This window comes from Lissotriton vulgaris, chromosome 1_1 (genome assembly GCF_964263255.1).
Source record: "Lissotriton vulgaris chromosome 1_1, aLisVul1.2, whole genome shotgun sequence".
In the NCBI taxonomy this organism is placed as follows: Eukaryota; Metazoa; Chordata; class Amphibia; order Caudata; family Salamandridae; genus Lissotriton; species Lissotriton vulgaris.
In genome coordinates this window covers 1,350,582,991-1,350,599,474 of record NC_141685.1, presented here as the reverse complement: position 1 = coordinate 1,350,599,474, position 16,484 = coordinate 1,350,582,991, and the positions used below count along the sequence as shown (strand labels likewise).

Sequence of the window (16,484 nt, the reverse complement as noted above, 5' to 3'; positions counted from 1 at the left end):
AAGTAATTGGCCCCAACTACCTCAGAGCCCAAATTGCTTAGTGGGCATAAAGTTGCCTATGCATGCTAATTTTGCCGTCCACCGGTCTCCATGAAACAGACCTGTGTCTGGCTCTAGCAGAAGTTTTAACGAGACTACCCATGCATGACATGCCAGCCTTAATTTAATTTTTCCCGTTGCGGGCCCCCAGGGTGAAGGGGGGGTGCACATGGGGGGGTACCTATGGTACCCACCAGCATTTCAATGTACAACATGACAGGCACCGCGCGGTGCCTGTCATGTTGTGCATTTCAATGTACAAAGGGCATTTTTAGCATTGTGGTGGGCGGTGCTGAGAGCACCGCCCGCCACAATGTTAAAAATGCTGGATGCGCCAGCCACTGTAGCGGGCGCATCATAATTGCTATGGCGGGACCCCGCACATGTGGCGGACTGTCCCGTTTCCACCGGGATGGCAGACGGACAAAGCCCGTCCGCCATCCTAATGGACCCCTTAGTTTCGATGAAAAAAGTCAGGAGGGATGACAAACTTCAAGAAGACGAGAGGGTTAGATACTTAATGATTACAGACCTAACCAAAGAGAAAGACCTTTCGGAGAGGGAGGTAGAACCATTATACTCCACTCAGGGAAGAAATGACACGTTGGCGACAACTGAGGTCCCCCCTATGCCAGATAACGGCTTAGAAAAGTGGAGTACACGATAAGGAATACAGCCCTCCAACCTCAGGGAGAACGTAACAGCCCATGACTGGGAGGGGGCCCAAGTTCTAAGTTGTTGTTACTCATGGTTGAAAATGTGACAATGGCATATGCGATTTGTATAATAATGTTCGGTGTTAAGCAAAGAAGTAACTAATAGTCTATGTTAAGTGACCTTATATCCTTGTTGACCGGAATCGAGAATACTGTAATGTTGTAATATACCTGATTGGGAATGTACTGTTACCACGCAAATGACAATAAAAATATTCCAAGTATCAGCCACAGGGTCGTAGCTTGGTCAGTAAGACTGAGGAGGGCGAGCTTCAGATTTCCCAACTATCTCGCTGGCATGTCTTATTAAAAGGCATTATATAGAAAGGGCATGAAGGGAGCTTAAGAAGCTGTGGAAAGGGAAAAGAGGGTGGATTGTCAGAGGTACTTAAAACACGTTATTTTGAAAACTAATCAACATTGCTGAAGTCCTCAAGTAATGTGACAAGAGTGTGAGTGTGTGTGTTTTTGTCAGTGTGGGTATGTATCCCAGGTGAAATATGACAGACACTTTACAGTACCCGACTGAAAGCACTTGTATTCAATTATTTACTACAGAATACATTTTTTAGGGGAGTGGAACACCCCCAAATCCTCCCCTCTGTAGAAACGCCCCTGAGCAGTCACATTATCATATGCCCTTGAACCAACAACCGGAAAAGAATACTCCATACCTGAAGAGTAACTGGGTGAATAATATGGGTTTGTGGATAAGACTGGCACATAGTTTTTAGGGCAGAGTTCCTTGACATGCAGTCTGCAGAACTCAATGGGTCCGCGATGCCTACGCAGGGTGTCTGCGACTGTTTGCAAAATGTAATTATTTTAGATTAATAGTATACGCATACGTGAAAACACAAAATTTGAAAATTCTAATTTTAACACCTTCGCTGCTAAGGCAATTCCCCTCCTGTGCTGGAAATTGCTTATTTTCATTGTTTTATGACGAGCTGGGCTCGTCATCAGCACACGACCACTGTGCACCATGACGAGCCCAGCTCGTCATCAGCATCGAAAGGGTTAAATGATCGGTAAATGTGAAGGAATTAGACATTGGAGACTAAGGGCCAGATGCAGGACCCACCAATTAGCTAGTCACAAATTGCGTCGCATTTGCGACTCGCAATTTGTGACTTGCTAATTGGGATGCACAACAGTGTCTGAGACATTGTTTGCGATTCCCAATGGGGTTGCAAATTGCATGCCTCATGCATATTAATTAGGCTGTCGCAATTTGCGATCCAATTGGGAATGGTTGGCACTCCCAGGAATGGTGGCCTGCTGGGGTCAGCAGACCTCCATGTCTGGGACTGCTTTTGAATAAAGCAAACACAAATAGTTTGTGTTTGCACTGCTTTTAAATAAAGCAGTTTTTTTTTTAAATGCAGCCCGTTTTTCTTAAAGGAAAATGAAATGCACTTAAAAAATAAAAAGGAAACTTTTCAGGTTCATTTTTTAAGGGCAGGCCCTTACAAAATATTTACGCATGCATTCACAAATGGGAAGGGGTCGGGACCCCTTCCCATTTGCGAGTGCTTTACCACCCTTCTGAGAAGGGTGGCAAACTGAGAGTGTTTTGCGACCACAGTTGCTGTCGCAAAACATTCTTAAATAGCTTAAGGAGTCGCTATTAGGAAGGGACGCCCTTAAACACCTATTCCTAATAGCAAGTCGCTAATCCTATTTTGTGACTCGCAAAATAGGATTAGAACATGGACCACAGGTATTTTGCAGACACAATTGGGTCTAAAACCCATTTGCGCACGCAAAAAACCTTTGTACATTTGGCACTAAATATCAAGTTGCCATTCTCAGCTTGATTCATAGGTGCAGAGTGTGTGCAGCAAACAGAATCTAGTGTAGACGACTGGTGGCCCCAAGTGAAGCGCAGGCATGGACCGACAAAACGCAAGCACGGATTAGTAGGAACAAAAAAGGCAAACTGATATGCTAGAGTGTAGCCTATTACGTCTTCTTTTAAAAATGATACCAAATATTGAAAAACTCCAACCTTCCCATTAAAATTAAACTATTGGTTTTGTATATTTTTGGTCTGTCATACAAATAAATTATTTTGTACCTTGTGTTTCTATATTTTCCTGTATCCTTTTGAGGTTCACATCATAGAGATTGCTTAAGCTGGGTCCCTGGCTTCCAGAAGTGATTCAGTGGGGGGTCTCCGAAGTCAAACGTTTAAGAACTGCTGCTCTACGACACACGCTGGCTCACATTTAAGGATTTGGACTGAATGAACAGTTTTTAAATGTGGCCCTGGTTATATTTTTATGGGGCAAGGCTTGACTGCTTCCTAGAAATGTGCATTTAGTATTCCAGTAATGAATGGAGCAACATTGCCAGCCTTACATTTTATCAAATATTCTCACACATGATGAATTCCTGAGGAAGTCGGTTTTCCACATATTAAAATATCTGGGTGCTAATTTATTTACTGCATGAATCCCATGTTTGCAGGTGTTTTGTAAGTACTACTCAATATGTGTGATCAAAAAATTGAGTACATATTCCCGCCCGGCAAACATAGTAAGCAGTTCTATCCTCTGTGTGGCAGGCAATTCTTGGAAGCCGGAAAAGTTGTTATTACATTTATTACATTTGATGACGTTGGTAATTGTTGCATTTAACTAAGCAGTGAAAATATGAGCTTCTTTGTCATGTAGGCCTTTCTCAAAAAAAGATTATGCAAATCCCCTATTTTCAGAAACATGCTAAAGCAATAATGTGGTTACTTTTTCTTTTCATTAAAGTAAAACGGAAACATATTAAGATGATTCACTTTTTTTTCTAGAAAGCAGCCTACCAATTTCTCATTATTTCATCTTTTCCTCACAAAAACATTTATATGGTTCTTTTTTTCCTACAGTTTGAACAATTTCTAACTTTATGACATATGTGAAGTTCATTTTTACAAGGTGTGTTAAATGTAACTCTTTTAACTCTCAAAGCCTGAATTGCGCTGCGCTCCCCGACTTGTGGATGACGTGCTTGCTGCATTGTTGATACCAGCGTGGAGCGGTCATTTGCCAACATCTAAGAGAAAGTCACAATGTGGTGGAATCAGAAATTCCACGCAGGTATCACCCACCAGATTAATCAAGCACAGTTGTTAGAGAGATTTAAAGGGTAAACAAGCATGGATAGGAAATATAAAGGTACAAGTAGAAAAGAAGAGAATGTTATAGAGGAAGAGTACAGGGGTTCCTCTTGTTTTGAATAGACAGATTTCAAATGAACGGAAGGAGTAAAGTAAGCACAACAGACAAATAGATGTCAAAACGTATGGGCATTTGATACTTCAGATATAAATTCTATAAATCATGAAAAAGAATATATATATATATATATATATATATATATATATATAAATACATACATATATATATAAAAAAGAAGGAGAGAACTCTGGGTAGTTCTCAGTTTAGGTGGAAAGCAGCTCCTGTTAGAGCACTCTCAACACCAGCGACACTCTAGATCTGCTCACCTCAAATGTCTGTTTTTCTATCAAAGTCTTTAAGCATAGGATTAGCACAGTGCCATCTACACCGAGATAGAAAAGGTCAAAGTCTTTTGCCATTTCTACAGCAAAGTCTTTAAGCATAGGACTAGCACAGAGAGCCGCAAATAAATCCATCAACACAGGACTCCAAATTAGACAAAGGCCACAGCAAGTTTAAGGACTGAGAGACAGCACACCCACTTGGGCGTTAAGTGTGCACTACACCTCCCATAAGGCCATTGTGTGGGCGGCGCCCATTGGACAGGTAAAGGTTAAACAAGTAGTGCAGATGAGAAAGCGCTGGGACTCATCTCCGTGAACTGCACGCCATTGAAGAAGGGATTTCATTCCCGAAACGCGTCTGGCGAACCTACATGAGAGATGTGATTCTGTGCAGGGGAACCTTTCAGCAAGGCGCCGAGAATTAAAAGACGGAGCTGATTTCAACTTGCTGTGGCCTTTGTCTAATTTGGAGTCCTGTGTTGATGGATTTATTTGCGGCTCTCCGGTCGCGTACGAAGGCTCACTGCTGCAGCGGGTCCGCACAAGCACCAGGCTGGTTTTTGAATGTGGAAGCAAGAATGCTGGCGTCATGCAGGGGGCTGCCAGCATGGACTCTTCTCGGCCTCTACAAAGCAAGAACGGGTGCCCGCCTGAATTAACATCAACCCATTTGGGATTTTATTTGTTCAAATAAGGACTGAGAGACAGCACACCCACTTGGGCGTTAAGTGTGCACTACACCTCCCATAAGGCCATTGTGTGGGCGGCGCCCACTGGGCAGGTAAAGGTTAAACAAGTAGTGCAGATGAGAAAGCGCTGGGACTCATCTTCGTGAACTGCACGCCATTGAAGAAGGGATTTCATTCCCGGAACGCGTCTGGCGAACCTACATGAGAGATGTGATTCTGTGCAGGGGATCCTTTCAGCAAGGCGCCGAGAATTAAAAGACGGAGATGATTTAAACTTGCTGTGGCCTTTGTCTAATTTGGAGTCCTGTGTTGATGGATATATATATATGTAAAACGTATGCGACAGAGAGGGTACAGTGAAGAAATTCTTAACAAAGCCATGACTAAAACGAATGAAAGACCTAGAACTGCCTTGTTACCGAGCACCAATGAGCCAGACACTTGCACAGCAGATGAGAACAGTTCACCCAGACTTATCACCACTTATTGTAGACAGGAACGCAAAATACGTAACAGCATGAATAAAAATTGGCCCATAGTTTTAACTGACCCTATTCTGAAAACCACGTTACCAGAACACCCTAGCGTGACATTCAGAAAATCCAAAAATATGGCCAATCTCTTATCTAAAGAGATTCCCACTGGGTCTATCAGTATTCAAACATGGATGCCCACAAGCAACGGTTTTCGCAAATGTGCAACTTCTAGGGCATGTAACTTTGGAGCCAACACTGCCACATATAGGACCCCATTTAAAACAAAAGAATGATCTATTAGGGGTAAATATGACTGCCGCACTGAGTACGCTATATACGTTCTCACTTGTACATACGGCCTACGCTATGTTGGCAGCACGAAAAATCCTGTATATATGCGCATCCTGCAGCACATTCGTGCCATCATCAACAGTGACCCGGCTTACCCGGTCGCCAGACATTTTAAAATAAGTCACAACAAAGACGTGAATTGTCTTACTTATTTTGTAATTGATCAGGCACCGTTACTAAAGCGAGGTGGGGACAGGGACAAGGCTTTAAGACAGTTAGAGACAAGATACATTCTTAATCTCAACAGCAAGCATCCTAACGGCCTTAATGATAGGGAGGATATGCATACCTTTCTATAATTCGACCTATTGTATTCTGTCCAGTACCCCATCACTGTATTCTGTTGGTCGCGTTGGTTGTGGCCATTCCTTACCAGTAACTATTAACAGCTAAAACAAGTGATTTGATGACAATTTGATGAGTGTTCACGAGCTTCTTATGTTGAACCTGTAATTTTATCTCTCTCCATTATCACTATTTTTAAACCTCCCACATTTCTTTGGTTGCACTTATATCACTTAGCACTTTATAATTGGGATTGCGTTTTTGCAACACCAGGTCGTCTAATCTTCCTAGGATATATTAGGGGTTAAAGGATAGTGTTACTATCCATCCTTAAATTAGTTCAGCACTAGCACTTTAAATAAAGCATGTTCATATATAATGCAATGGAACATTAGGGCATTACATTTCAGTGAAACAGCTTGAGTACAAATTCACAGCTAGTTACACCAATATTATAGCTATTTCCTTGAAGAATTGCCATTTGCACAATCATTTTAAGCATAATATTTATTTATTGATGCAATATAATTATTAATTGACTTTTCTTATATATGGTCTTTTATACAATTTTAACATATTTATATGTTATTTATTTGGTGCAATGGTGTCATGTATTGAATTGCTGTATGTGTGTATATATATTTTCTCTAGTTGTATTGTTTTTATAATATCATGCTGCTAGCTAAATTTGCACAAACCAAAACGCATTTATGCAGTCATAAATGTTCGTTGTCACTTGAACAAAACTGAGAATTTCTTTTTATGTGCTCTGTAAAATATGCTGCTAAGAGTTTAAATCCATCCTTGCAAAGCTACCAATTTTTGTGCACTTGTAAAACACCCACACATTAGAAGTGTATTTTCTATGTTTACTACCAGAACACGTGGTGTTATTATGAAAAGAAAAAAATGAGTGTGTGCTCTATTTAAAGTGAACACTACTGCATGTCCGTCATGTGATCAAGGGCAGTTCCTGCCCGAAACGCGTCATGCCTACCTGAACTGCAAAATGGATAATAAAAGTTTGCTGTAACACTCCGCAAGCCGTGTGGTGGTCCGTATTTTCTGTGGTTTCAACCTGGGAAACAGAAATTGATCCATATATATATATATATACATATATATATATATATATATATACATATATATATATATATATATATATATATATATATATATATATATATATATATATATATATATATATATATATATATATAATATATATAATATATATCCCTTTAAAGTTTTGAATGTATGCGCGCTCTCAGAGCAAACAGACTTCGCTCAAAATTGTTCACGTGTAAGTGCACAAATGAAAAGTAACTCATCAGTTACCTTTAATTTGTGCACTTTACACGTGAACAAGGCTGCAGACACAGTCGAAACGTGTTGTGTTAATAAACATCTCTGCAGAACATCAATTTTGAACGAAGTCTGTTTGCTGTGAGAGCACGCGTACTTTCAAAACTTTAAAGGGATTAAATTACTGGTACCCTCTGCCGGTGTGTGCGCCACTTTCTGTGGGTCCCCGTCGATCCGGGGGAGCAAACTCTGGAATTGAATATATATATATATAGATATATATATATCCAAGTTCGGACTCCGTTTCCGCTCGTGGCAAAACAAAAGTACAGCACTCCGGGGGTACAGGTAAAGTTTCTTTATTCCGCCATTAGCAGCATGGACATACGCGTTTCGGACATTAGTCCTTCGTCAGTGTTACTCCACACACCGCAAAGCGGCTACTTTTTAAATACGTCATTGCAGCATGTCATCAACATCAATGACGGTGTTGAGTTTGCACAAGTGCGCTGGTAAATGTGGCGGCCATCTTTTAATGTTCAATATTGAACAGGATAACATGAATTCTAGGTTAGATTTTGCTGTGTATCGGCATATCTGCCACTCTCGCTGGTGTAACATGTTATTAGGCTGTGTATCGGCATGTCACCAGCTACATTTACATTTTGCACATTGCGATCTCAATCACCGTAATTTCCACTGCCCCTACTATGGTCAGACCATTTTGTAGTACCATTTTCGTGGGAATTCTATACTGAAAAAACCAAGGCTTCCTGTCCCCGCATACTTCAAAGGCCGTGGCCGAGGCTATCAGTAGAGAACCTGACAATTGCTCTCGAACAATCGACACCCCCTGCAGAATCCGATGTCCTACAAGCAGATATTAATTTTCACGACTGGCTCACTAAGTCCTTGGACTCGGTTCTGCCCCTTAAACCTAGCACTAAAAAGAGCAATACTTTTAAATCCCCTTGGTTCTCGCCCGAACTAAGAGAACTCAGAAAAGATTGTAAAAGAGCGGAGCGCTTGTGGCGGAAAGACTGGGCACCTACTAACAAAACCGCATATAAAGCCGCCCTAAGACTCTACAAATCGGCACGGCAGAAATCTAAAGCTGTTTTTTTTGAGGAAAAAATTAGACTTTCGGCCAACTCCGCCAGAGAAACATTTAAAATTGTCAACCAGCTCCTCAAAGTCCCGGCTCCAACTTTGGTTCATAACGACCCTGTACTAAAATGCAACCAGCTAGCAGAATTTTTCGATGCTAAAATACGGAAAATCCTTGATAGCCTCCCTCAATCCTCTGATACAGTACCCATCGAGGCTCCTTCCTCTGGCCCTTCCTGCCCTCAGTTTGAGGCATTCAGCTGTATTTCCAGGGAAGACTTCTGTAACATCCTATCTAACATAAAAGGTGGTTCTCCCTCTGACCCAATCCCGATGCACATTCTAAAACAAATCACGAATACTATTGCCCCAGCAGCCACCGAGCTACTTAATATGTCACTATCTACGGGCATAGTGCCCCGGAGTTGGAAGCAGGCCAGAGTCAAAACGCTCTTAAAGAAACCGGGTCTAGACACCTCCGATCTGGCCAACTTTCGCCCAATATCCCTTCTACCTGGATTGAGCAAAGTAGCCGAAAAAGTTGTGAATAGGCAGATCTCAGAGTTCCTGGAGTCTAACCACCTCCTAAATGACTCCCAAACGGGCTTTCGCCCTGGTCAGGGCACAGACACCGCCCTCTTAGCGGTGACTGAAGAGGTAAGATGCATCTTGGATTCAGGGGGATCGGTAGCCCTGATCCTCCTGGATCTAAGCGCTGCATTCGATACCGTAGACCATGTAGTTCTGGCTCAACGCCTTGCCATGCTGGGCATTACAGGGTCAGCCCTTAGATGGCTGCAGTCCTTCCTGGATAATCGATCCTTCAGGATTTGGGAAAATGGGTCTATGTCTAACTCCACCCCCCTCCAGTGTGGGGTGCCGCAGGACTCCTCCCTCAGCCCCACACTGTTTAATGTCTATATGGCCCCGTTAGAGAAGGTAGTAGCCCCATTTGGGATTAAATCCATCAGCTACGCAGACGACACTCAGCTCGTCGTCTCGCTGTCACAACAAGGGGGCCGCCCGGATGACCTCCCGGATTGCCTTACGGCCATTTCTTCCTGGATGTCTAGCTCAAAACTTAAATTGAATGGAACTAAGACGGAGATCATGTTTTTGGGCAATCAAATCACCTCCCTGCCCCCTGAGTTGTGGCCCCCCTGTATGGGGGACCTTCCTCCCCCCAAGGAGCAAATTAAAAGCCTGGGGATCTGGTTCGAACCCCAACTAACCTTTAAGACCCATGCGCAGAGGGTTGCAGGAGGTTGCTTCGGTCTGTTAGGAGCAGCCCGGAAGGTTCTCCCCCTCCTTCCTTTTCAATCCAGAAAGCTGCTAATCCAGGGCCTGATTCTGTCCAAACTGGATTATGGCAATGCCCTCTTCCTGGCTGCTCCCCGTGCTACTATCAATACTCTCCAGCGAGCTCAGAACCCTGCAGCCAGGTTGCTTATGGGGGCGCCGAGACGGGCATCAGCCAAACCACTGTTAAAGGCCCTTCGCTGGCTCCCTATTCAAGAGCGGATCACTTTTAAGTCACTCTGTATTGCTCATAAAACTCTGCAGGGCAAAGGCCCTCCGGCCTTGAGAGGACTGATTCGCCCCTACAAGTCGGCCAGGGCCCTCCGCTCAGATAGGGAAAATTTGGCCATCATACCAAGAGTGAGGAAGGCACGTACTGGAGGCCGCCGGTTCTCGCTGAATGCATCAAACAAATGGAACGCCCTTCCTAGAGATCTCCGGATGGAACCCGTTCACCTTAAATTCAGAAAAGCTCTCAAAACCTTTCTCTTCCCTACCTCTCCCTAAATCCGTCCCTTCTTGAGTTCACTATGTTCAGGTCATTTTCAGCGCTGGGACGCTTTAGGGCAGCCATGCGCTCTATAAATCTAAATCTAATCTAATCTAATCTAATCTAATAGTTCACATTCTTGTGATTTATACTTTATATTTTCATCGTAGGCATGTTCTCAATGACTTATCCAAAATTAATCACATTATTGATACAGTTTAGTAGACACATTATGGAAAAGAGCAGGATCACGGTTCACTTGGATTAGAAAATGTTAAAAACAGCTTTGCAATAGTATGTGAAACAGTACATTCATATTTTCATTCATCTCCCTAAATGTACCATGAGTTCTTCTCCACTATTCATCCCCTGTGAATGTTTTGTTTGCATATCAATAATGTAACGTGATTCTAGTCTGCGTAACCTCATCAGTCTGTCCCCTCCCTTCGGATTAGCTGGGACATGATCTATGCCAAAATATTGTAATAGGTCCCTATTACTTTGATGTTCTTTGGCAAAATGCCGGGCCACGGGGTAAGTTACATCCTTATTGCTAATGGCCCGTTGATGTTCCAAAATACGCATTTTTACATTGTTAATCGTACTGCCCATGTATTTGAGCCCACATGGACAAATCAGCTAGTACACAACATATGGGGTTTGGCATGTGATGAACTTTTCTATTCTTTTGGGTGTTCGCAGACCTGGAATGTTATAAGGTAAAACCCGTTTGCTGTTCTCACATGCTTTGCATTTTGCACAGGGGAAGAATCCTTTCATGTCTTTTAGGGTACTGGGCTTCTTTTGTTTAGGGGGCATGAGATGACTCTGCACTAACTTATCTTTCAAAGAACTCAGTTTGCGAAAGGTAATTAACGGTCGTGAGGGGACATCTTTCCCTATTATTGGGTCTAATCGTAATATGTGCCAGTTTTTTGTGAGTATCTTCCTCAATTGATTAGCGTCATCAGAGAAGGTGGTTATCATCCTAAACTTGATAATGATTTAAGGTTGCTCAGTTTTCTCTTTCTTGCTCAACAGACTCTTTCTAGGGATTTTAAAGACTTTGTTAAAGGTTTTGTCTAAGAGGATAGAATCATATCCTCTGATTCTGAATCTTGTCATGGATTCTTCAGCTGCACATATAAAATCAGAGTCTCTTGAGCAGTTACGCCGAAGTCTAAGTAATTCGCCGTACGGAATACTGCAAATTAAACTTACAGGATGACTACTCGTGGCATGTAATATACTATTGCCCGATGTGGGCTTTCTGTATAGTGATGTCTCAAGTGTTACCTCACTCACAAAGACCCTCAGATCTAAGTAATGCACCTCACTCCTACTTATTTCACTGCTAAACTTCAGATTCAGGTTATTGTTGTTCAAATCCCTGATGAAATCTTCTGCCTGTTTCAAGGAGCCCCTCCATATAAGAAACAGGTCGTCCATGTAACGACGCCGCACAACCACATACTCCGCCCATTTAGCATTGTCGCCTGCAAGGGCCACCTGCTCCTCCCACCAGCCTACGAATAAATTTGCATAGCTGGGGGCGAAGCAGGTGCCCATCGCAGTCCCAGAGATCTGTTTAAACAAGTCATTTTGAAACAGGAATATGTTGTGTGTCAGGCAGAATTCCAATAGTTCTATTAACATCACCCCATGTTCAGTGTACTTCATAGCTCTTTTCTCCCAAAAATATTTCACTGCCTCCACTCCCTGGGCATGTTGAATGCAAGTATAGAGACTTGTGATGTCGATATACACATAAACACACACAAACATATATATAAATACATATATATACACACGCACATATATATATACACACACACATTATATATTAGCCTTTATTATTACTTAATTTTTGAGGAAGTTTAAAATGCAAAGGTATTCTGTGAACCTTAATTTGTGTTTGTTCATTGTGTGACAACACATTTATGGATACATTCCGGTTTAAGACAGTCCTGAATGTCTTTCCGTATATTATTTATATTTATAAGAATTTATAGAACATCTTTAATTCAGCTCAGATACTCATTTTACCCAATTCTCTGTTCGGGTTGCTTTAATTAATCACATACTATTAAAATATGTTGAGGTAATAATTCCAGACCATCAAGCACCTCTGAGCCAAATAAGGTTCCAATTGTTGTGAAACAGGACCTAATAGGTTGAGCTACAATCCTGATATGCTGTACTCTAACAACTTGAATCATGAAGTCAACATGAAGGGATCGACTTGCAACTAGTTAATAAGCGACTAGTGCCCAGCAACCCCTAGTAACTATCCAGTGGATTCCAGTAGAAACTCTTCTTCAAATTATTTCCCCAGAAATTGGAAAAATTGTCTTATAGAAAGCACTTTATTAATTTAACCACACAGTATTCCAGAAGCACTATTTCATGCCAGATAATTTCATGACACTAACACTACTAGCTATGAAGGAAAAAAAATGGCAAACATGAGAGTCTTCTGACCTGTTTCATAGACTCGTTTGGCATTTGATTAGGAAAATGGAGCCCAATCCTTGGCCTACATGTGAACTTTTTGGAATTGATGAAAGCCAACTGTATTTTATCATTGAACTCGATAAACAAACCTGGATAAGAGCAATACTGTCTGGCAATATGCGAATTTCACCAAAAATCACATCAGAAACAAAGATAAACTGGTGCTCTTTAATTCTTTTACTTTTTGATTTACATATAGTAGATTACTAATCAATCTCCGACACAGCTGACAGAATCCCCCAAAGCAGAGTAACATATATAGAAGTAATCTGATTTACATGGGTGGTCTGGCTTTATAAGACATTTCCCCACATGAGACTTGATTTTTTTTTTAAAGACACAGTTGTTGCTGCTAGCAGCGATTGTAACAATTACAAACGCTCTCGAAATCTTGTTTGAGAAATCCAGAAAAGCAACTGTGAAATTCTTTCAGTGTGTGAGGGATTTTCGCATCATTTGTGTTCAGGAATAAAGTGAAGCCCTTCTTCCTTTCCGTGCAAAAAGGTCATTTCTAGGCCGCAGCAGACTCACTACGACCTGTACTTATGACTTGGTCTGTCCCTTCCATACTGACCTTTCAGAGCATTAACCAGTTTGGAAACCTCCCTATTTCTCTTTACTAAATACGGTTACTTGTAACTCTCAAACGGACACGGGGGCCTTGTCATAATATTGTGGTATGGAAAATGCAGTGAGAAAGCAGGGCAACTAATGGAGAGAAATAGTTTTCCATTTCTAATATTTGTTTTGTGTTTGTTTAAGCTGAATCGTTAAATTACAGAAGTTCAGCGACATGCTGCATTCTTTACTTATAAAGTTGTAAGAACAGGATAGTCGAGCTTATGCCACGCCAATCCAATCCAATTTTTGGGATAACCAAGAAACATTGCATGTCCAATTAATTAAAGTGGGTATCCTTAACATCTGGCAGGGGTGGGACCATCCTTGAACCAACAAGTGAAAGGTTTAGAGCAGGACCTAAGGTAATCTAGGAGGTTTGCAGACAGGTCAGCGACTCTGAAAGCCCTGTAAGACTGGGAGAGGCCCAGATGCGCAGCTTGGCATTTTTACTAAACAAATGGATTTACCTGCAGTACATCTGCCCATACACCCGCCCAAAAGACCCTGCGCTGCCGCTCACCTGGATATGCTCAGAGGAGGAGTTGCTGTTGGCCAACTGAGCAGAGTGGAGTGCCATGTGCAGCTCTAGCTGGACCCCATACTGGACCGTGTGACCACAGAGTGGGCAGGTGAAGTTTCCCTCTGGCTTGTGATGGTCTCTGAGGTGGTCACTCAGGGAGATGCTGCTTCTGCACTCTTGCTTGCAGTGTGGGCAGTGAAGTAGCTGAGAAAAGGCCTTCAGTGCTTCAAACGTCCTGTCTAGAAGAAAGCAGACAACATTTGCCTTTTGAAGCTGAAAACGTAACCTACCTACCTGAACTGCATGCTGAAACTGCTGGAGCATCTGTGCCTGTCCAGAATGATGATAACTGCAGTTTCCAGCCGCGGCCCATGCAGGTAAGAGCGGTGGGGCAGTGGGGCCGGGTTTCGGGGGGGATTCGACAGACGACCAACAGGGGACATTAAATAAATAAATAAATTCCCCTCATCGTTGTCTTTTAAACCTCCCCCCCCCCCCTCAGCCAGCTCCATCTCTCTTACCTGCACGGGCCGCAGCAGGCCGTTTCCCACATGTCATGCAAGCTGCGACCAAGCCTGCATGGTTACTTTCTTATTCATGTTGTGCTTTCATGATACTTATGGATAGGTCAGTGAGACTCATCATAAGTAATGTGAAAAAAGCGGAATTAAAAGTGTTTGCTACTGCAAAGCCCGCTTAGCATTCTTAGGGTGTGCCTTGAAATAAGACATTGCACCATAAAATACATTTACTTGCATCGTTAAGTTCTTTGATGAGCCATCAATATTACCATCCAGGCAAGCTCGGTCACAGCAGGCAAAGCTACTTTCTGAAATGTTCTTGTTGTAGGTGCTCAGACTTGTTGGTGTTTTATAATAATATGTTATTTATCATGTATAATTAGCTCACATACCTTGTGCATCACAATGATGGAAATTATTTTACTAATCTTAGCAGCCATAAGATAAAATAGGATGAACATTAGAAACATCCAAATTATTTAACATCCCACATCCATACTAGCTGTAATACTTGGCTTACACTCTATCTAACACACATATCAATATTATTATCATCCTCATGATTATTTTATCAGCTGAATGATTAGTTCTTTCCCTTACTACTTTATGCTAAGCCATGTACTATCCCTGTATAGCACTGTTTTTTTTCAATACCTATGGGCACGAAATATATACTTATCATTGTATCGTACAGGGACTTATATTAATTCCATTGGCATTAATAGACATTTACTGACTTCACCTATGAATTACTGTGAAGGATTTTCAGCATGTATATTGTGGACTGTTACGTTTTACGATGTATGAATACAGTTGCATGATATGATGTTAAGCCCTGAGGAAGTTCCAGGAGTAGTTGGAGCGAAACGCGTTGGCTGGATTTTATCTATTTTTGATCATTGAATAAACACAGTAAAAAATATATTAGATTTCTACTATTTGCTGGTGCACCTTTCCATGTGCTATACTATACCTGCATACTTAGGTTTCAGGCCTACAGTCGGATGACGGCATTCCTTAATTGTATTATCAATAGGGACTAGCCTAATTGTGAAGAGACTCAGATTGGTACGTTTTGGGGTAAACCATTTGGTTTGATCATGAAGCCCTCACCCACCAACCTGGTTGGTGGCATGCTTCATCATCGGGCCCACGAAGTGACACCGAATGTGTCCCGGGTGTGCTACGACACCTGATTACAGCGGAGCAGGTATAATTACTGAGTGAGCAGTGTGGTGGAGTGAGAAGTGAACAGTGGTCCCAACCCAAGGGTAATAGTATTTTAATCACTGGGCCTCTGTTAGCATTAAAAAAGGCTGATGGATGTGAATTGAATATAGTTTGCACCACCACTTATTTATTGGTGCTGAGGAAAGCCAGTTTCAAAGATAAAGGCCTGGCTGAAACATGTAGACCACACCTGGATGCAGGAGGCCATAATCCATACTCCTACACATCCATCAGCCTTTTTTTATTGCTAACAGAGGCCCAGTGATTAAAATACTATCACCCTCGGGTACTGGGACCACTGTATAGCTTTTAATCTTCACTTCTCACTCCACCACACTGCACACTCAGTAATTATACCTGCTCCGCTGTAATCAGGCGTTGTAGCACACCCGGGACACATTCGGTGTCACTGGGTGGGCCCGATGATGAAGCATGCCACCAACCAAGTTGGTGGGTGAGGGCTTCATGATCAAACCAAATGGTTTACCCCAAAACGTACCAATCTGAGTCTCTTCACAATTATGCTAGTCCCTATTGATAATACATATAATCCTTGGGGATACGGACCAGCTATCTAGTCCTCTCTCTTTCTCTTTTGATTAACGGCATTCCTTAATTCCCCCCAAGAAACCAATTTTGGCAGGGTATGCTCAGACGGGAGTCCCTTGCTCACTTTGCCACTGGATTCAAGCAAGCCGGGCTGAAGACAGCTGGAATGCCAGAAACCGGTCCTCTGAAGCTTGTTTCCGGTCCAGGGAAGACATGGCTTGGCAGTTCGGGCTGGACTGTTCCCATGAGGCACAG

General features: G+C 42.3%; 1 protein-coding gene across 2 annotated transcripts in view; it reads right to left on the bottom strand.

Annotated features, from left to right (window-relative positions):
- The window catches only part of LOC147749151 (zinc finger E-box-binding homeobox 1-like), a 380,330-nt gene that overhangs the window by 86,380 nt on the left and 277,466 nt on the right, over positions 1 to 16,484 (bottom strand). Inside the window, exon 4 of one of the 2 annotated variants that reach the window (XM_086966617.1) lies at positions 13,930 to 14,168. In XM_086966617.1, coding sequence (XP_086822743.1) covers positions 13,930 to 14,168 — 239 coding nt within the window. The remainder of the gene's footprint in view (positions 1 to 13,929; positions 14,169 to 16,484) is intronic. The other variant, XM_086966619.1, reaches the window with a different exon arrangement.